Source organism: Lipotes vexillifer, unplaced genomic scaffold, assembly GCF_000442215.2.
Source record: "Lipotes vexillifer unplaced genomic scaffold, Lipotes_vexillifer_v1.1 scaffold241, whole genome shotgun sequence".
Classification (NCBI taxonomy): Eukaryota; Metazoa; Chordata; class Mammalia; order Artiodactyla; family Lipotidae; genus Lipotes; species Lipotes vexillifer.
Genome location: NW_006784922.1, coordinates 2,459,537 through 2,480,425, shown reverse-complemented (window position 1 = coordinate 2,480,425; position 20,889 = coordinate 2,459,537). Strand labels below are relative to the sequence as shown.

Sequence of the window (20,889 nt, the reverse complement as noted above, 5' to 3'; positions counted from 1 at the left end):
AAAGAGTCAATCAAGTCCAGGAAGCACAGAGAGTACAATACAGAATAAACCCAAAGAGAAACACGCTGAGACAATTATTAATCAAACTATCAAAAATTAAATACAAAGAAAAAATATTAAAAGCAGCAAGGGAAAAGCAACAAATAACATATAAGGGAATCCCCATAAGGTTAACAGCTGATTTTTCAGCAGAAACTCTGCAAGCCAGAAGGGAGTGGCAGGACATATTTAAACTGATGAAAGGAAAAAACCTACAACCAAGATCACTCTACCCAGCAAGGATCTCATTCAGATTTGATGGAGAAATTAAAACCTTTACAGGTAAGCAAAAGTTAATAGAATTCAGTACCACCAAACCAGATTTACAACAAACGCTAAGGGAACTTCTCTAGGTAGGAAACACAAGAGAAGGAAATGACTTACAAAAACAAACCAAACACAATTAAGAAAATGGTAATAGGAACATACATATCGATAATTACCTTAAAATGTAAATGGATTAAATGCTCCAAACAAAAGACATAGACTGGCTGAACGGATACAAAAACAAGACCCATACATATGCTGTCCACAAGAGACCCACTTCAGACCTAGGGACACATACAGACTGAAAGTGAGGGAATGGAAAAAGATATTCCATGCAAATGGAAATCAAAAGAAAGCTGGAGTAGCAATTCTCATATCAGACAAAATAGACTTTAAAATTAAGACTATTACAATAGACAAAGAAGGACACTACATAATGATAAAGGGATCAATCCAAGAAGAAGATATAACAATTGTAAATACTTATGCACCCAACACAGGAGCACCTCAATACATAAGGCAAATACTAACAGCCATAAAAGGGGAAATAGACAGTAATACATCAGAGTAGGGGACTTTAACACCCCACTTTCACCAATGGACAGATCATCCAAAATGAAAATAAATAGGAAACACAAGCTTTAAAGGATACATTAAACAAAATGGACTTAATTGATATTTATAGGACATTCCATCCAAAAACAACAGAATACACTTTCTTCTCAAGTGCTCATGGAACATTCTGCAGAATAGACCATATCTTGGATCACAAATCGAGCCCTGGTAAATTTAAGAAAATTGAAATCGTATCAAGTATCTTTTCCGACCACAATGCTATGAGACTAGATATCAATTACAGGAAAAAATCTGTAAAAAATACAAACACATGGAGGCTAAACAATACACTACTAAATAACCAAGAGATCACTGAAGAAATCAAAGAAGAAATTTAAAAATACATAGAAACAAATGACAATGAAAACACAGCAACGCAAAACCTATGGGATGCAGCAAAAGCAGTTCTAAAAGGGAAGTTTATAGCAGTTCAATCTCAACTCAAGAAACAAGAAAAATATCAAACAAACAACCTAACCCTATACTTAAAACAACTGGAGAAAGAATAACAAAGAAAACCCAAAGTCAGTTGAAGGAAAGAAATCATAAAGATCAGAGCAGAAATAAATGAAATAGAAATGAGAAACAATAGTAAAGGTCAATAAAACTAAAAGCTGGTTCTTTGAGAAGATAAACAAAATTGATAAACCATTAGCCAGACTCATCAAGAAAAAAGGGAAAAGACTCAAATCAACAGAATTAGAAATGAAAAAGAAGTAACAACTGACACTGCAGAATTAAAGGATCATGAGAGATTACTATAAGCAACTATATGCCAATAAAATGGACAACCTGGAAGAAATGGACACAATCTTAGAAAAGCACAACCTTCTGAGACTGAACCAGGAAGAAACAGAAAATATAAATAGACCAAACATAAGCACTGAAATTGAGACTGTGATTAAAAACCTTTCAACAAATAAAAGCCCAGGACCAGATGGCTTCACAGGCAAATTCTATCAGACATTTATAGAAGAGCTAACACCCATCCTTCTCAAACTCTTCCAATATATTTCAGAGCGAAGAACACTCCCAAACCCATTCTATGAGGCCACCATCACCCTGATACCAAAACCAGACAAAGATGTCACAAAGAAAGAAAACTACAGGCCAATATCTCTGATGAACATAGATGCAAAAATCCTCAACAAAATACTAGCAAACAGAATCCAATGGCACATTAAAAGGATCATACACCATGATCAAGTGGGGTTTATCTCAGGAATGTAAGGATTCTTCAATATATGCAAATCAATCAATGTGATACACCTTATTAACAAATTGAAGGAGAAACACCATATGATAATCTCAATAGATGCAGAAAAAAACTTTTGACAAAATTCAATACCCATTTATGATTAAAAACCCTCCAGAAAGTAGGCACAGAGGGAACCTACCTCAACATAATAAAGTCCATATATGACAAACCCACAGCCAACATCGTTCTCAATGGTGAAAAACTGAAACCATTTCCTGTAAGATCAGGAACAAGACAAGGTTGCCCACTCTCACCACTATTATTCAACATAGTTTTGGAAGTTTTAGAAACAGCAATCAGAGAAGAAAAAGAAATAAAAGGAATCCAAATTGGAAAAGCAGAAGTAAAACTGTCACTGTTTGCAGATGACATGATTCTATACATAGAGAATCCTAAATATGCTACCTGAAAACTACTAGAGCTAATCAATGAATTTGGTAAAGTAGCAGGATACAAAATTAATGCATAGAGATCTCTCGCATTCCTATACACTAATGATGAAAAATCTGAAAGAGAAATTAAGGAAAAACTCCCATTTACTACTACAACAAAAAGAATAAAATACCTAGGAATAAACCTACCTAAGGAGACAAAAGACCTGTATGAAGAAAACTATAAGATACTGATGAAAGAAATTAAAGATGATACAAACAGATGAAGAGATATAACATGTTCTTGGAGAGGAAGAATCAACATTGTGAAAATGACTATACTACCCAAAGCAATCTACAGATTCAATGCAATCCCTATCAGACTACCAATGGCATTTTTCACAGAACCAGAACAAAAAATTGCACAATTTGTATGGAAACACAAAAGACCCTGAACAGCCAAAACAATCCTGAGAAAGAAAAATGGAGTGGGAGGAATCAGGCTCCTGGACTTCAGACTATACTACAAGGCTACAGTAATGAAGACAATATGGTACTGGCACAAAAACAGAAATACAGATCAATGGAACAGGATAGAAAGCCCAGAGATAAACCCACGCACCTATGGTCATCTTATCTTTGATAAAGGAGGCAATGGAGAAAAAACAGCCTCTTCAGTAAGTGGTGCTGGGAAAACTGGACAGCTGCATGTAAAAGAATGAAATTAGAACACTCCCTAACACCAAACCCAAAAATAAACTCAAAATGGATTACAGACTTAAATGTATGGCCAGACACTATAAAACTCTTAGAGGAAAACACAGGCAGACACTCTATGACATAAATCACAGCAAGATCCTTTTTGACTCACCTCCTAGAGAAATGGAAATAAAAACAAAAATAAACAAATGGGACCTCATGAAACTTAAAATCTTTTGCACAGCAAAGGAAACCATAAACAAGACGAAAAGACAACCCTCAGAATGGGAGACAATACTTGCAAATGAAGCAACTGACAAAGGATTAATCTCCAAAATATACAAGCAGCTCATGCAGCTCAATATCAAAAAAAAAAACAACCCAATCCAAAAATGGGCAGAAGATCTAAATAGACATTTCTCCAAAGAAGATACACAGATTGCCAAGAAACACATGAAAAGATGCTCAACATCACTAATCAATAGAGAAATGCAAATCAAAACTACAATGAGGTATCACCTCACACCAGTCAGACTGGCCACTGTCAAAAAATCTACAAACAATAAATGCTGGAGAGGGTGTGGAGAAAAGGGAACCCTGTTGCACTGTTGGTGGGAATGTAAATTGATACAGCCACTATGGAGAACAGTATGGAGGTTCCTTAAAAAACTAAAAATAGAATTATCATATGACCCAACAATCCCACTACTGGGCATATACCCTGAGAAAACCATAATTCAAAAGGAGTCATGTACCACTATGTCCATTGCAGAACTTTTTACAATAGCCAGGACATGGAAGCAACCTAAGTGTCCATCGACAGATGAATGCATAAAGAAGATGTGGCACATATATACAATGGAATATTACTCAGCCATAAAAAGAAATGAAATTCAGTTATTTGTAGTGAGGTGGATGGACCTAGAGTCTGTCATACAGAGTGAAGTAAGTCAGAAAGAGAAAAACTAATACTGTATGCTAACACATATAGATGGAATATAAAAAAAAATGGTTCTGATGAACCTAGGGGCAGGACAGGAATAAAGACACAGACATAGAGAATGGACTTGAAGACATGGGGAGGGGGAAGGGTAAGCTGGGACGAAGTGAGAGAGTAGGATTGACATATATACACTACCGAATGTAAAATAGATAGCTAATAGGAAGCAGCTGCATGGCACAGGGAGATAAGCTTGGTGCTTTGCGACCACCTAGAGGGGTGGGATAAGGAGGGTCGGAGGGAGATGCAAGAGGGAGGGTATATGGGGATATACGTATACATATAGCTGATTCATTTTGTTATACAGCAGAAACTAACACAACACTGTAAAGCAATTATATTCCAATAAAGATGTTAAGATAAAAAACAAACCCCCCCCCCAAAAACTGCAGGGCATGCATTCTTTTCAAGTGCACATGAAACACTGTCTAGGAGAGATCACGTTAGGCCACAAAACAAGTCTCAATAAATATAAGGAGACTGAAATCATATCATGCATCTTTTCCAGCCACAACAGTATGAAACCAGTAATCAGTTGTAAGAAGAAAACTGGAAAACACACAACATGTGGTGACTAAACAACTTTTTACTAAACCACCAATGGTTTAATGAAGAAATTAAAAAGGAAATAAAAAAATACCTTTTGACAAATGAAAATGGAAACACAATTTTCCAAAATCTATGGGACACAGCAATAGCAATTCTAATTGGGTAGTTCATAGCAATACAGGCCTGCCTCAAGAACAAGAAAAACCTCAAATAAAAAATTTAACTTTACATCTAAAGGAACTAGGAAAAGAAGAATAAAGCCCAAAGTTAGTAGAAGTCAGGAAATAATAAAGATTAGAGCAGAAATAAATGAAATAGAGGCTAAAAAAATCAGTTAAAAAGATCCGTGAAACTAAGTGCTGGTTCTTTGAAAAGATAAACAAAATTTATAAACCTTTAGCAAGACTCATCAAGAGAAAGAGGGGCCCCAAATAAAATCAGAAATGAAAGGGCAGAAGTTACAATTAATACCACAGAAATACAAAGAATCATGAGACTACCACAATTACACCAACAAACTGGACAACATAGAAGAAATGGATAAATTCCTAGAAACGTACAATTTTCCAAGAATGAATCAGGAAGAACAGAAAACCTGAACAGACTGTTTACTAGTAATGAAACTGAATCAGTAACCAAAAACTGCCAACAAATAGAAGTCCAGGATCAGATAGCTTCACAGGTAAATTCTACCAAACATTTAAGGAACAGTTAATTAATACCTACCCTTCTCAAACTGTTCCGAAAAATGGAAGAATAAGGAATGCTTCCAAATTCATTCTATGAGTCCAGCATTAACCAATCCAAACCAGACAAAGACAGTATAAAAAAAGAAAATTATAGGCCAATATCACTGATGAACAAAGATGCAAAAATCCTCAACAAAATATTAGCAAACTGAATTCAACAATACATTAAAAGGATTATAAACTATAACCAAGTGGGATTTATCCCAGGGATGCAAGGGTGGTTCAATATCTACAAATCCATCAATGTTATATACCATATTAACAAACTGAAGAATAAAAATCATATAAGTAGATGCAGAAAAAGCTGTTAAGAAAAATTCAACATCCATTTATGATAAAAGCTCGCAACAAAGTGGTTACAGAGGGAACATACCTCAACATAATCAAGGCCATATATGACAAACCATAGCTAACTTCATACACAATACTGGAAAGCTGAAAGCTTTTCCTCTAAAATTGAGAACAAGACAAGGACACTCTTGCCACTGTAATTCAACATAGTTAGACATCCCAGTCAGAGCAATCAGACAAGAAAATAAATAAAAGTCATCCAGGGACCTCCCTGGTGGTCCAGTGGTTAAGACTCTGTGCTTCCACTGCAGGGGGTGTGGGTTTGATCCCTGGTCGGGGAAGTAGGATCCCACATGCTGTGCAGCATGGACAAAAAGTCAACCAAATTGGACAGGAAGAAATAAAACTGTCATTATTTGCAGATGACATTATACTATATATAGAAAACCTTAAAGATGCCAGCAAAAAGACTATTAGAACTAAAAAAAAATTTAGTATAGTTTCAGGATACAGAATGAATATACAGAAACCTGTTGCATTTTTATACCTTAATAATGAATTAGCAGACAAATTAAGAAAACAATTCATTTGGAATTACATCACAAAGAATAAAATACCTAGGAATTAATTTGCTCAAGGAGGTGAAAGACCTGTGCTCTGAAAACTGTAAAACACTGATGAATAAAATTGCAGGCAACTCAAATAAATAGAAAGCTATTCTGTGTTCATGGATTGGAAGAATTATTATTGTCAAAATGTCCATAACACCGAAAGCAATCTAAAGATTCAATGCAATCCCCATCAAAATACCCATTGCATTTTTCACAGAAAAAGAACAAATCTTAACCTCAAATAGCCAAAGCAATCTTGAGAAAGAAAGGTTGAAGGTATCATGGTCCCTGATTTCAAACTATACTACTAAGTTCCAGTCATCAAAACAGTATGGTACTAGCACAAAAACAGACATATAGATCAACTGAACAGAATACAGAGCCCAGAAATGAACCCACACTTAAATGCACAATTAATGTACAACAAAGGTGGCAAGAATACAAAATAGGGGACAGACTCTTCAATAAGTGGTGGTGGCAAAACTGTAGAGTTATATGTAAAAGAATGAAACTAGACAACTTTTTTACACCATGTATGAAAATAAACTCAAAACAGATTAAAGACTTAAATGTAAGACATGAAACCACAAATCTCTTAGAAGAAAATATAGGCACTATGTATGATATTTCACATCAGCATTAGCAGTATTTTTTTGGATCCGTCTCCTCAGACAAGCGCAACAAAAGCAAAAATAAACAGGGAATTCCCTGGTGGTCCAGTGATTAGGACTCTGTACTTTCTGTGTAGGTTCAATCCCTGGTCAGGGAACTAAGATCCCACAAGCCACATAGCACAGCCAAAAAAACCCCCCAAAAAACAAAAAACAAAAAAAAAAAATGGGACTACACCAAACTAAAAAGCTTTTGCATGGCAAAGGAAACCATCAACGAAATCAAAAGGCAACATCCTGAATGGCTTAATGGGAGAAGATATTTGCAAATGATATGTCCAATAAGGGGTTAATATAAAAAATACAGAGAGAACTTATACAACTCAAAATAAAAAAAAAGAAACAATCTGATTAAAAAATGGTCAGAGGATCTGAATAGATATTTTTCCAAAGACATACAGATGGCCAACCAGTCCATGAAAAGATGCCCACCACCACTAATCATTAGGGAAATGAAAATCAAAACCACAATGAGATATCACCTCACACTTGTCAGAATGACTTTTATCAAAAAGAAATAATGAGCATTGGTGAGGATGTGGAGAAAAGGGAACCCTTGTGTACTGTTGGTGGGAATGTAAATTGGTATAGTCACAATGCAAAACAGTATGGAGGTTCCTCAAAAAATTAAAAATATCTGAAGAAAACAAACACACTAATTTGAAAAGATTTATCTGTCCCTATGTTCATTGCAGCACTTACAACGGCCAAAATATGGAAGCAACCTAACTGTCCCTTGAGAGATGAATGGATAAAGGAGCTGTGGTGTATATGTACACATATACAATGGAATATTACTCAGCAATAAAAAAGAATGAAATCTTACCATTTGTGACAACATGAATGGACACAGAGAGTATTATGCTAAGTGAAATAAGCCAGACAGAAAAAGACAAATACCATATGGTTTCACTTACATGTGGAATCTAAAAAACAAAACGAACAAACATAAACAAAACAGAAATTCACTCACAGGTACAGAGAACAAACTGGTGTCACCAGAGGGGAGGAAGGTGGGAAAATGCACAAAATAAGGGAAAAAGATTAAGAGATACAAACTTAACTATAAAATAAAAAAGTCACGGAGATATAATGTACAGCATAGGGAATATAGTCAATAATATTATAGTAACTTTTTGTGGTGATGGTGACTAGACATTGTGGTGATCACTTTGTAATGTATAAAAACATTGAATCACTATGTTGCACACCTGAAACTAATATTCTTTTTTTTTTTTTTTTTTTTTTTTGCAGTACACGGGCCTCTCACTGCCGTGGCCTCTCCCGTCACAGAGCACAGGCTCCGGACGCGCAGGCTCAGCGGCCATGGCCCACGGGCCTAGCCGCTCCGCAGCATGTGGGATCCTCCCGGACTGGGGCATGAACCCGTGTCCCCCGCACCGGCAGGCAGACTCTCAACCACCATGTGCCACCATGGAAGCCCTGAAACTAATATTCTAAGTCAATTATACTTCAACTAAAAACAAAAAACATTAACATATCCACACACACACAAAAAAAGGCACTCTTAGAAGGCAAAGAGTGAATCCTAATGTAAACTATGTACTTTGGGTGATAATGATGTGTCAATGTAGGTTCATCAGTTACAGCAAGGGTACCACTCTGGTAGGGGATGTTCATAATGGGGAGGCTATGTATGAGTAGGGCCAGGGGGTAGATGAGAAATCTAAATTTTTTTGTGACACTAACTTTGCTCTATAAAATAAACTCTATTAAGAAAAAAACCCGCAGGGGCTCCCCTGGTGGTGCAGTGGTTAAGAATCCACCTGCCAACTCAGGGGACATGGATTCGAGCCCTGTTCTGGGAAGATCAATCCCACATGCTGTGGAGCAACTAAGCCCATGTGCCACAACTACTGAGCCTGTGCTCTAGGGCCCGCGAGCCATAACTACTGAGCCCGCATGCCACAACTACTGAACCTGCATGCCTAGAGCCCATGCTCTGCAACAAGAGAAGCCATTGCAATGAGAAGCCAGTGTACCACAACGAAGAGGAGCCCCCATTCGCCACAACTAGAGAAAGCCCACATGCAGCAATGAAGAACCAACACAGCGAAAAATAAAATTTCTTTAAAAAAAAAGAAAAAGAAATTCTTTAAAAAAAAAAGGCACTTATTCTAGAAAAATTTAAAGCTGTAAGTAGAACTCTTACTGAGATCTCATTTAGTTTATGTTCATTTAGTTGCTATTCCAGGCGGTTTGTACTATTTTTTGTAAATTTTTCAGGCAAGCTAGTTGATTACAAAGTAAAATTAGATAAATGTATCTTAAATTCTATTATACAATAAAGTTGACTTTAAAGATATACTTTAACAAAGTTTATGACAAAGATTCTAGATTTATGTACAATATCCTGTTACCTGATCATATTACCTCTCTAATAAATTGTATAAATGCTCACTGGTGATAAAAAACAATGTTCACCAATATGTCACATGCATGGTTAGTGTTTTATTCTTTGAAGAATGGTTCTGAAACATCACACTAAGTCAGGCTGAAAGGTAAAGTTTAAAATAGTTTTATAAGGATATAACATATGTACTGACTGTTCACTCTACAAAATCTTGATCATAGAGCTTATGATACACTTAGTTAGCAGCAGCACCCAGGTTTTCCAAATAGTCATCATTTTTCTCTTGTCTGCATAGACTTCTTCTCATTGGCTGCCTTCTGTTTTTGTTGCATGATCTCAGAGTCCCTATATGGGGGGAAAAGGCTATAAGTTGTTACAGAAAAACTGATTTTATGTTCTCATTTGTTTTCTATAATAATCCATTCAGTATATTAGAAAACAATTTAAAAGAAGATATAAACTTTCATGTCTTTCCATTTTCATGGATGGAGATAGAATGGTGAAGATAGAAGGTGAAGAATGGAAAGGCTTTGAAGTCAGATCTTATTTTGAATACGATCTGTACTGTTGTCATGACCTTGGATAAATAACCTCCAAGTCTTTGCAAAATTAGAGTAATACATATCAGGTTGTTGTGAGGAACACACACACACACACACACACACACACACAAGCACACCATCTGACATGAGGCAGCTATATGTAGAAATAATGGCAATTAATCTTGGTTGTCAACAAAGTTAATTCACTATAAATTTTTTCGTGAATGAAGGGGCATTTCAGAAGTCTTCTAGATATCCTAAGTGGTACCTAGGATTAGAACATAGATGTTGTGAATCAATTCAATTTCTTACAAGCCAAAAAGCAGGATATTCAGGGCATTTTCTTAACCCTTTGTGTCTCTGGCTGAACCTTCACATACTGTGAACTAAAACCAGATTACCTGGGCTGGATGGTCCATGAGCCCATATTTAAAAATATATTAAATGGCTATGTATTCAACACCTACTATGTGCCAGGCACTTTGCTGGCTCTGGATTAAGTCCCACGACAACTTTGAGTTATTGTCCCTATGTTTCAGATTTTAAAAAAAAGTTAAAGGCTTAGAGCTAAATAATTTGCCCCAAATCACACAAAAATCTAAGGTCTGTCCGATTTCAAAGACCAGGCTCTTTCCTATGTTGTTATTGCATATATTTAGTATTAGATTTTAATTCAGGATGAGTAGCTCTGTCCATGTTAGTAAGACATTTCTGAGAGGCCAATAGCAAAAACAAGGAATGAGAAGGAAGGAAAAACAAGACAGCTACAAAAAAAATGAGGTGTTCTGAATAAAAACAGTAATAGTTATTTTTCTGTTTGTAACCAAACTCTGCTGTGCTTGCTGTGTGATCTTAGTAATGTTATTGAGGTTCAGAGCCCCAGTCTCTCATTGCATGTATTGGGGCTAATAGCACTTTTCACAATTATGTTGAATAGAGGTAATAAATATAGAGCATCTAGCACAGAGCTTTGTAGGCAGTGGGTAGTCATTAAGCAGTGACTATCACTGAGGCAAACTATACTAAGTTTCTCCATAAAAATATTATTTCAAGGTTACTGATCTGTACCATTCCACTGATTGGTTCACTTCTACTCCAATGTAAATAAACAAATTTAAAGCAAAGCTTATCACTTTAACAATAAATGTCATAGAAAGACACTGTGAAGTGATAATTAAGGGCTTCAACTTCATTAAATTCTGACTGCATATCAGAATCACCTGGGGAGCTTTTAAAGTCAGGTTTAACTTAAGTATAATAAAATTTACCTAGAGCACCTTTTAATGTCCAGCCCCACACCAATTAATTCAGGGCTGGGTGTAAGGCACAGGCTTGAGCAGACATCAAGTTTTCCCAGGTGGTTCTAATGTGCAGCCAGCCTTGAGGACCACAGAGAAGCCACGATGGAGCCTGTGTAGTCAATTCTTCACCTGGCCTCCAAGTTTCACATGAACAACAAAATTTAATTTTAGAATAAAATGAAATTTGGCTAACTTTTTTTAGAAACATGAATGCTTTTTTTTAAAAAAAACTTAAGCTGTAGTCTCAAAGTATTGATATTTCTGTAGCAGTTTTGTATTGTCACTTGTATGTCAAGGCAGTGCACCTGCATTCTCTCCAATCCAATGGATCTTCAGAAGTCAATATACCTACATATACTTTGTGTCTCTTTCAGAAGTTATCAATATAATTGGTGACCTGTCACCCAGAGTAGTATGAGTAGGATGTCTGCTTGAAAACTGTTTACCCTCAGCACCTAACAATGCCTTGCCCATGGAAGCTAAATGAAATTCTTATGGTTGTGGTGGAGTTGCATGAGATTCTCTGCAAGACAAATTATAGCTTGAGAGCTTTAAATTCTTCATCCATGGGTTGGGATAATGACTACCACTTATAATTTTAGTATGCCTGGCACACAACAGATATGCAGCTATTACCCCTTCCTTGCAGGCCTAGTTCTACTAAGGATTTTAAAACTGCTTTCCATTCTCCAAAATGAAAACTTCTGTGACTTGAGAATTCCTTTAGCATAACTCACCTCTGTTTCCTCTGAGAGATAGTCAAGCTATCCTCTTTTCTTTTTCCCTTACTAATTTCCTGGGATTTCTTCATGTTTTTCTGGCGGGCAACTTCTCGTTGATTTCCACCTACAAAGAGAAAGAGTGATGTTATTTTTCCATCTCCAAAATTAATAATTCCATTCTAAGGGTCTTATTTAAATGCATCTGAAGTTTGCTTTTTAAGAGATAAGCCAGCAGAGTACTGCACTGAATGGTGTTCCGGGGTCTGACGACAAGGAGGAAGCTTAAAGGTAAACACTGAAGTTCCTAACAGTATTATGATACCAGTTAAGGTGTTCACTGGCTATAAACACCAGATCTCTTAAAGGAGGCGTTCCAATCGTCTGTCTCTGTGGGCCAGTATTCCGAAATAAGTTCTGGCTTTTGAGAGGTGTGGGTGGAGAGAGAAAGATACACCACAGATAACACCTCGCACACACCTTGGCCCATCATAATTCAACTGTTAAGCGAGCATTACAGATGCTTGTAAAACATTACCTTCAAGGGCCAAACAAAAGAACTAGAGAGGAGACTTAGAGTTCCCTGTCCTCGTTAGGCCTCACGACCTTAATTAAGTATTAAGTACCAGCTATGAACCACCTCCAGACCAGGATCCCTCCCGGGGCTCCACACACCTCACCACCGGGGAGGTGTTCCTTACCGTGTAAACTCGCACCCGAAGGTTAGGCACCTGCCCGACCTTTCAGGCCGGACCGGAGCCAACCGTCCCTCTCCCTCTGCTGACTAAAAACCGGGTCACCACCGCGCCAGACGTAAGGGGTTTCACCAGCTGGCCCCAGCCTGCCCGCCCGCCGCGCCTTGGAGCTCGACTTCCTCGTCGGACGTTCCCCGCCGCTTCCCCTACCCGTCCGCATACTCACGGGCCATGCTGACCACCGGACCGAGCCTGGAAAAGAGCGACTCGGAAAAGCAAAGACTTGCTCGCACGCTCAGCGGCCGTCCCCACCCGTCGATCTGGAAGCCTAAGCCCGCGCGGGCCCTCAGCAGGGACACGCCTATGCTCGGTGGACGGCCCAGCCCAACGAGTCCAGACAACAGCAGTCGGCGTGGCCGGCGAGTGACTGCGCGTGCGTGGCCGGGGGCGTATCCCCCGCATTGGCAGGGGGGGGGGGGCGGGGCGGTGCCGCAGCTCCGGGGTTAGTCATCCGCCCTCGGGGCGTTTCGACCGTGCAAGTTTGCTAGAGTCGAGAAAGCGGGCCATGTGTCTGAGCGAGGCATAGACGTGTGTGGATTTTCCCTCTGTATACCGGTCACTGGGACTTAACCGGCCCCTATTTTTTTGATAACGACGTTAAACGCTACAATATCTAACTTTTCGAAAAGGAACGTTAGCTTTTTTTCATCCCGTTGCAGAGGCGGGAAGGGGAGGAAGGGGACAGAACAGATTGAAAGTTAACTCTTTGAAAGCCAGTGTTGGCCCTTCATATTTATCTTTTTTTTTTTTTTTTGCGGTACGTGGGTCTCTCACTGTTGTGGCCTCTCCTGTTGCGGAGCACAGGCTCCGGACGCGCAGGCTCAGCGGCCATGGCTCACGGGCCCAGCCGCTCCGCGGCATGTGGGATCTTCCCCGACCGGGGCACAGAACCCGTGTCCCCTACATCGGCAGGCGGACTCTCAACCACTGCGCCACCAGGGAAGCCCCATAGTTTCCTTCTTTATTCACGCACCAAGCCTGCAAGGTAGACTTCATTGTTCTCATTTTACGAAACAGGCGACTGAGACTCTGAGACCAGAAGCGCTGACCTAATAGGTAGGGATGGGTAGAAATAAGATTCAAATTTAAAACGGACTCTAAAGTCTGTTCCTTTCCCGTTTGATCCCAGTGCGCTTGTCACGGTCGACAGTACTTTAGGAGTTCTGTGGCTCTGTGCCTGGGTTGTGTGATGGGGAGAGAATGCTAGGGAATGCAGTCTTACCACGAATTCAGAATAGCCCAGCATAACCTTAAACCTATGGAAAAGCTATGGAGCATCTGCCATTGCTAGAAACATACGTGTAAAGATGCTTGATACTTATTTTCTTCATCTATTCTGTTAATTATTACCAATGTGTAGAGTTAGTCTGGACACCCTGAAATCACCCTTTTTTTTTAATGAAGTTTTTAATTTGGAAGATTTCAAACATATACAAAAGTATAGAAAATACTATAATGGACCTCCAAGTATATAAGACCAAGCTTCAACAATTTTTATTTCATCTCATAAAAATTACCTGAGGGTTTTGGAGATGGAATGTCTGGGTTGAAAGCCCAGCTCTCCCAATGAGTAGTTGTGTGAACTTGGGAATGTCATTTCATTGCATTAAAACTTCCTTACTAGTAAAATGGGGAGGTAACTGTACCTCCTTCATTAATCAAATTAATATATGTGAAGTAGTAAGTGCCCAGCACAGGATAGCACTCAACATATTAGCTATACTTGTCATCATTCTTTCAACCTCAGAGAGCCTTTCATGCTTATCACTCTCCCTACGTCCCACCCCTCCTCCTCAATACTGCTTACAGGCCAGGTGTCTCCACTTGGGGACCTCTTCTGCAGTAACTTGAGCAGAGGAAAAGACTGACTTTCTGGCCAGGCTCTTTATAAAGATAAAGAGACCATCTAAAGAGGAAGGGAGGGAAGGAGTTTGGGATTGAACTTAAGTAGAGTTGTTTCTGTGTGTGGAATCTAATTGAGCTTTTTCTTTGCAACTGAAAATATAGTTTTTGAGTTGTAGGGATACACATGATGTATCCCATGTATACAAGAAATGTTGGGTGTGTCTGCCAGAGAAAACTAGAGACTTTTAAAATTACTATGATGCCATTAAGACTGTACAAACTAGGAGGAATTATGTGACCGCCCAAGGTCACACAGCTAGCCGTGAGCTGAGCCACGATCAAAATGCGAGTCTCAGAATTATTTTAAAATGATGAATTGGGCGATTGGGATTGACATGTATACACTGATGTGTATAAAATTGATGACTAATAAGAACCTGCTATAAAAAAGTAAATAAAATAAAATTCAAAAGTTCGAAAAAAAGACTGTACAAACTTGGGATGTGTAACAAATAGCTTATGATTTTATGTTAAATAGTAAAATTGAATCTGACTCTGTTCCCATCCCTTTACAAATAGGAAATTAAATCCTAGTCATTATTTACTTCTTTACCTGCAGAAATGTGGGAATACCATAGACTCTTAGGTGAAACAGAGGGTTTGGGGAAAGGCCTTATGTCTTCAGTCTATACTGGAATATGTTGTTCAAAGCTGTATGGTTCTGGCAGTAGCTCCAAGATTCCTCAGATATCTGCAGCAGGGGTTATTTTTCTCAAGTCCTTGAGCTTCCTTAGGTGTGTTTGAGGTCCTATTCCCTCTCCAGAGTACTGGAGGGAGCCCACAGACCTCCATTTCCTTCCCAGTCTTGAAAGAATCTTTTCTCTCTGTACTTTCAGCCTTGCTTTCCTACTCTTAAAAACACTTGTCCCTCTTCTTTCTCCTTCTGGACCTAGCAATCTCTTCAATCAGTTTGGGATTTTATTCCTTTGACATTTTGTCATTAATGTAGCAGGATGTTCTTGTAGAATTTTCTTCTCCTTCCAAGAAGGAAGTCAGGCCTTTGTTTTCTATGCATCAGGGGAATTGTACTACTGGTTCAAACACTGGCCCATAATCTCTAGAGTCAGCCTCATCTCTGGACATTTTTCCTCTCATCATAGAGGACTTCCCTAACCACCCTACATAAAGTAAGCCAGCCTCCCGTTAACCTCTGTCATATCACCCTATAAATTTATTTCATGGCATTTAATAATTCTTAAATTATCTTGTTCATCTGTTGAATTTTCCTTTCCCACACAGAATGTCTTGATTATTGCTCTGTTGCTCTCTCCTGAAGCAGATTAAGAATGCTCACGTTAATTTACAAAGTTTTGGGACTAGCCTGGTGGTCCAGTGGGTAAGACTCTGAGCTCCCACTGCAGGGGGCCTGGGGTTCGATCCCTGGGCAGGGAACTAGATGCTGCATGCATGCCACCAGTTAAGATCCCGCATACCACAATGATGATCCCCAGTGCAGCAGCTAAGACCCGGTGCAGCAAAATAAATTAGAAAAATATATATATATATATTTAAAAAGTTCCATGTTTCTCCCAAAATGAGCCTAATAACATATTTTTTAAAAAATTTACAAAGTTTTAACCATATTTTTTTCCTTTTTTTCTTCTTTTTAAACTTTTGGCTGTGCCGCGGGGCTTGCGGGACCTTAGTTTCCTGATCAGGGATGGAACCCATACCCTCAGCACTGAAAGCGCGGAGTCCTAGCCACTGGACCGCCAGGGAATTCCCATTAACTATAATAATTTTTGAACAGGTGTTACATTCACATTAAAAAGTAAACAAGGATATACAGTGAATGTTCTTTTTTCCCACGATGTGTTTCCCAGAAACCCAGTTCCCTTCCTAGGAGTTAACTATTATCACTTTTTTCACACTTTAGTTTCTAATCTATGTTCTACTCATTTTAGAATTTTTTAAAATATATATGTATTTATTTATGGCTGTGTTGGGTCTTCGTTGCTGTGCTTGGGCTTTCTCTAGTTGGCAGAGAGCAGGGTCTACTCTTCGTTGTGGTGTGAGGGCTTCTCTTGTTGCGGAGCACGGGCTCTAGGTGCGCAGGCTTCAGTAGCTGTGGCACATGGGCTCAGTAGTTGTGGCTCGCGGGCTCTAGAGCTCAGGCTCAGTAGTTGTGGCGCACAGGGATCTTCCCCCGCCAGGGCTCAGGGCTCGAACCCATAGTCCCTTGCATTGGCAGGCAGATTCTTAACCACTGCGCCACCAGGGAAGCCCCTCACTTTAGAATTTTTAAGCCTTAGGGATGCGCTGATGAACAGGCAGCGTTCTACAGGACCCTCTTAAAAAAAAAAAAGCCAGCAATTTGTTTTTGTTTGTTTTTTGTTTTTGCCAGCATTTTCACCCCCACCGCCACCCCTTCCCCTCAACCCCTCGCCGCGCAGCTTGAGGGATCTTAGTTCCCAGCCAGGGATGGAATCCGCACCACCCCCAGTGGACTCGCGGAGTCTTAACCACTGGACAGCCAGGGAAGTCCTACGGCCAGGGATTTTAATCGTTCCTGTAAAAGTTTGGGCTGAAGGACTGCCTACCTCCTTCTGCTCTTTTAAACAAATCCTAAGGAGCCCTGGAGAGGGAAGAGTACACCGTCTGGCGTCTCAATTTCCGGTTCACCGGTAACCCAGGCTCCATAACTTGACGGTTACCATGGCTCCGGTGCTGTGCGTCATTCCGCGGCGCTGGATGATGACGTAATCAGTCCCGGCGTCCTCTGAGGGCGGGGGAACGAGGTACCGAGGGAAACTTAGCTATTAGTGTAGCAGGGTCATGAAGAAGAGGCGGCGGCGGGAGATCGGAGGCGGCGGCGGGGGCGTGAAACTGCGGTAGCTGCCCGGTGGGCTGTTGGTGTGGCCTTGTGGGAAGGGCGTAGTTCCTAAAGCCCTCTCCGGGCAGCGGCCGGGGCTCGGGGTTGAGAGCGGCCGTGGGGTCGCCTCCCCGGGCCCCCTGGCTCCGCCATGTTCCGCAGGGCACGCCTTAGCGTGAAGCCCAATGTCAGGCCTGGAGCAGGCGCCAGGGGCTCCACCGCCCCCAATCCACAGCGTGAACGAGAGGCTCCCAGGCCGCCGGAGCCTGCAGCGGCCTCTGTCCCGAAGCCAGCGGAATCCACAGATGTGCCCCCGGTGGATTGTGGGGAAAAGGAGCTCCGAGAAAAGACTCCCAAGAGCAGGTAAGTACTTGCAGAGGGGAGCATTTTCATCTGCCCCGCCTCTCCGGGCGTGTCACCTGGAAGCTGAGCAAAGAAACTTTACCGTAGAAGTACCCCCTCGCTTGTACTAAGCCTGACAGTTGAGGCCGAGGTACACACTGCCAACTGTAGTTGGTCCCTCTAACCACGGTGAGGCAAGTGTGGATTTTGTTACAGCGTGTAGATTCTCGGGGAGGGGACCATGTCTTCAAGTGGTGGTGGGAGGAATCCAGGTCTAGCAATCTTCAAGAAGATCCACACGTGGTACTATTCATTAGAGCATTTAGATTACCGCAGTTTTCATTCTTTTGGAGTACTTTACGGGAGTAAGTTGTTTTTTTTTTAAATCTTGAAAACATTTTTAAAAGAAGAGCAGTGTTACTTTGATTCTGCTGATTTATGTCAATGGAAAGGAAGTCTGGTTACTTGATTTGAGGGTGTGCCCCTTTAACTATGGTGACCATGTTTTCTGAACAGAAATGTGTCATGTAATGTGTCATGTACCACAATTAGATTCAGGATTCTTCTACTTAAGTTAACAGTTTATGGACTTTGCCCAGGCAGAATGTACTCATCTGCAAAATGGGGATAATGTAACTCTTTATTGTGGAGATTAGAAATAACTGATATAAACTGTCTTGCACAGGACATGACAGAATAGTTGCCTACCTTTAGGTGTTTAAAGGTGATGGAGCAAAGTAGTTAAAGTTAAGACATGTTGAGCTAATAATGGCCTCTGTTTTTATACTATAAATGTGAGGAAACCAATGAAAATCAACCCTATTAAATAACAGTGAGATGGTATAAATTTATACTGTGACAGGAAGGTGACAATTTTATTCTTTTCTCTTTTGGCTTGGCTTCTGTTGATCTCAGCTGGTGCTTAGTATAGAGTATTATTTTGATAGCTTAATGATGCTTAGTAATTTCCAAGTTTCTTACATGAATTTGTTTCAGAATTTCTCCCAACAGTGGAATAGAAATACCAGTTACTGTTAAATTAATAAAGTTCACAGAGATCCTGTTAACTTCATGTGAATGTATGATTATTGATAATTTAGTAAATTACTTATTCTGTAGTCTTGAGACATTTAAGCTCAAGGATATTGTTTTCTTAGACTTGACATTTAGGGACTATACTTGGTTTTTTATCATGTGTTTCCTTTTTTTTTTGGTGGGTCTTTGCTAATTGTAAAAATCCATAGGGTATATGTTCTGTCCTTATGCATTCATCTTGATTGGGTGAAATGCAAATGACACATGTATCACATTATAAGGGCTGAGATAAGAATTTAAATTGGATACTTTCTGGAAAAGTTATTCTATAGGTTTAGGCATTTTTTCACTTTTATATAAAACTAATCATAACATGAAAAAAGTAGACTTCTTTTAATTCTTGACTTACACCCTGTTAATTTGCTTTCAGGCCATTCCTGAAATATTTATATCCAATCTGAATTTGGATATGTAATTTGAAGTGACTGAGTACTTTTTTTGAGTGAAGAGTTTATTTTGATAGCTGAATAAGTAGAGTTATACCCAACAAAAGATAAATGATTTTTGCTTCAAACAGAATTTGGTTTGATTAATGTAGCTAAATGAATGTCTTCAAATACTGCAATACAAATATTTCAGAGGTTTGATATTTTGTTTGGTTTAACTGATCTCAAGTTGATAGTTAAAGTAAAATGCCAAAAATTTAGATCACTTTAGGAAGTGTCAATGTGGATTATAAACTTAATTTTATTTTATTTATTTTATTTTATTTTATTTTATTTTATTTTTATTTATTTGTGCTGTGTTGGGTCTTCGTTTCTGTGCGAGGGCTTTCTCTAGTTGTGGCAAGTGGGGGCCACTCTTCATCGCGGTGCGCGGGCCTCTCACTATCGCGGCCTCTCCCGTTGCGGAGCACAGGCTCCAGACGCGCAGGCTCAGTAGTTGTGGCTCACGGGCCTAGCTGCTCCGTGGCATGTGGGATCTTCCCAGACCAGGGCTCGAACCCATGTCCCCTGCATCGGCAGGCGGACTCTCAACCACTGCGCCACCAGGGAAGCCCTAAACTTAATTTTAAAAAACAACTCTCATTTAATGGTGTACAGTCTGTAAAAATACTGAATCACTATGCTGTGCACCAGAAACTAATATAATATTGTAAATCAACTATATACTTCAATTAAAAAAATTTTTTTTAGAACTATCAAAAGAAAAAAACCTCTCAGTTATCAAATAATTCAAATTAGACAAATTAAGCTTTGTTTTGTAGCTTAGGTTTTTTTGTTTGTTTTTTGAGGTACCTAGCATGAGCATAAAATTATGTGCTATAATGTTCTTAGGGATTTGAAGTTTGAAAAGGATCATCAGTCTTCATTAGAATTCTGTATCTGTTAAAAAGATGTACTGAACAAAAATTTTATTGCAACCTCTGTTCAAGTCATTGATTATTAATAATGAGATTTTGCTCTTTTGGATTTTTGTCAGACTATTTGTTAAGCCTCAAATATTTAAAAGAAGATCCATGGTGCCCTTCTTTTTTTCTTTTAAAATTTCAACAGTGATGAAAAGACTGATGGTGGGAAGGATGTTGAAGAATCCAGTAAATCTTCCTCTACCGTTTCACAGAGAAGAAAGCGAGTATCAAGTACTTTTAGTCTGGTTAAACCTAGTGTCAGTGTTCCTTCAGAACCTCATCCTTTATCTACAGTTAATCAAGAAGCTACACAGCCAAACCCTGTTCCAACAAAAGAGAAACAGCCATGCTCAGACAGATACCGAATATATAAAGCCCAGAAACTGAGAGAAATGTTAAAAGAAGAATTGAGGAAAGAGAAGGTATGGTAGAAAAATCAGAATTTTGATTGTTGCCTGCTAGATTTCTGTTTTATTTTTGTAATTTTTTTATTTTTTGCGGTACGCGGGCCTCTCACCCGGCCTCTCCTGTTGCCTGCTAGATTTCTGTTTTATTTTTGTAATTTTTTTATTT

General features: G+C 39.3%; 2 protein-coding genes across 2 annotated transcripts in view; one reads left to right on the top strand and one right to left on the bottom strand.

The window, feature by feature from the left end:
• Positions 1-9,462: 9,462 nt before the first annotated feature.
• Positions 9,463-13,108, bottom strand: SERF1B (small EDRK-rich factor 1B). The gene is made up of 3 exons (XM_007457063.1): positions 12,978-13,108; positions 12,075-12,183; positions 9,463-9,839 (listed from the first exon to the last, which is right to left on the bottom strand). Exons 1-3 carry the CDS (start codon positions 12,982-12,984, stop codon positions 9,767-9,769), a joined length of 189 nt encoding a protein of 62 aa, XP_007457125.1. The 5' UTR covers positions 12,985-13,108; the 3' UTR covers positions 9,463-9,766.
• Positions 13,109-17,475: 4,367 nt separating this feature from the next.
• The window catches only part of BDP1 (BDP1 general transcription factor IIIB subunit), an 85,137-nt gene continuing 81,723 nt past the window's right edge, over positions 17,476-20,889 (top strand). The window contains exons 1-2 of the mRNA XM_007457116.1: positions 17,476-17,891; positions 20,462-20,738. Of these exons, the coding sequence (XP_007457178.1) occupies positions 17,680-17,891; positions 20,462-20,738 (489 nt within the window). The 5' untranslated portion in view covers positions 17,476-17,679. The remainder of the gene's footprint in view (positions 17,892-20,461; positions 20,739-20,889) is intronic.

Bases quoted from the DNA above. Each gene is read 5' to 3' on its own strand.
- SERF1B (XM_007457063.1), bottom strand. The intron at 9,840-12,074 runs GTGAGTTATGCT...CCCCCCATATAG, and splicing joins ATCTCTCAGAGGAAACAGAG to GGACTCTGAGATCATGCAAC.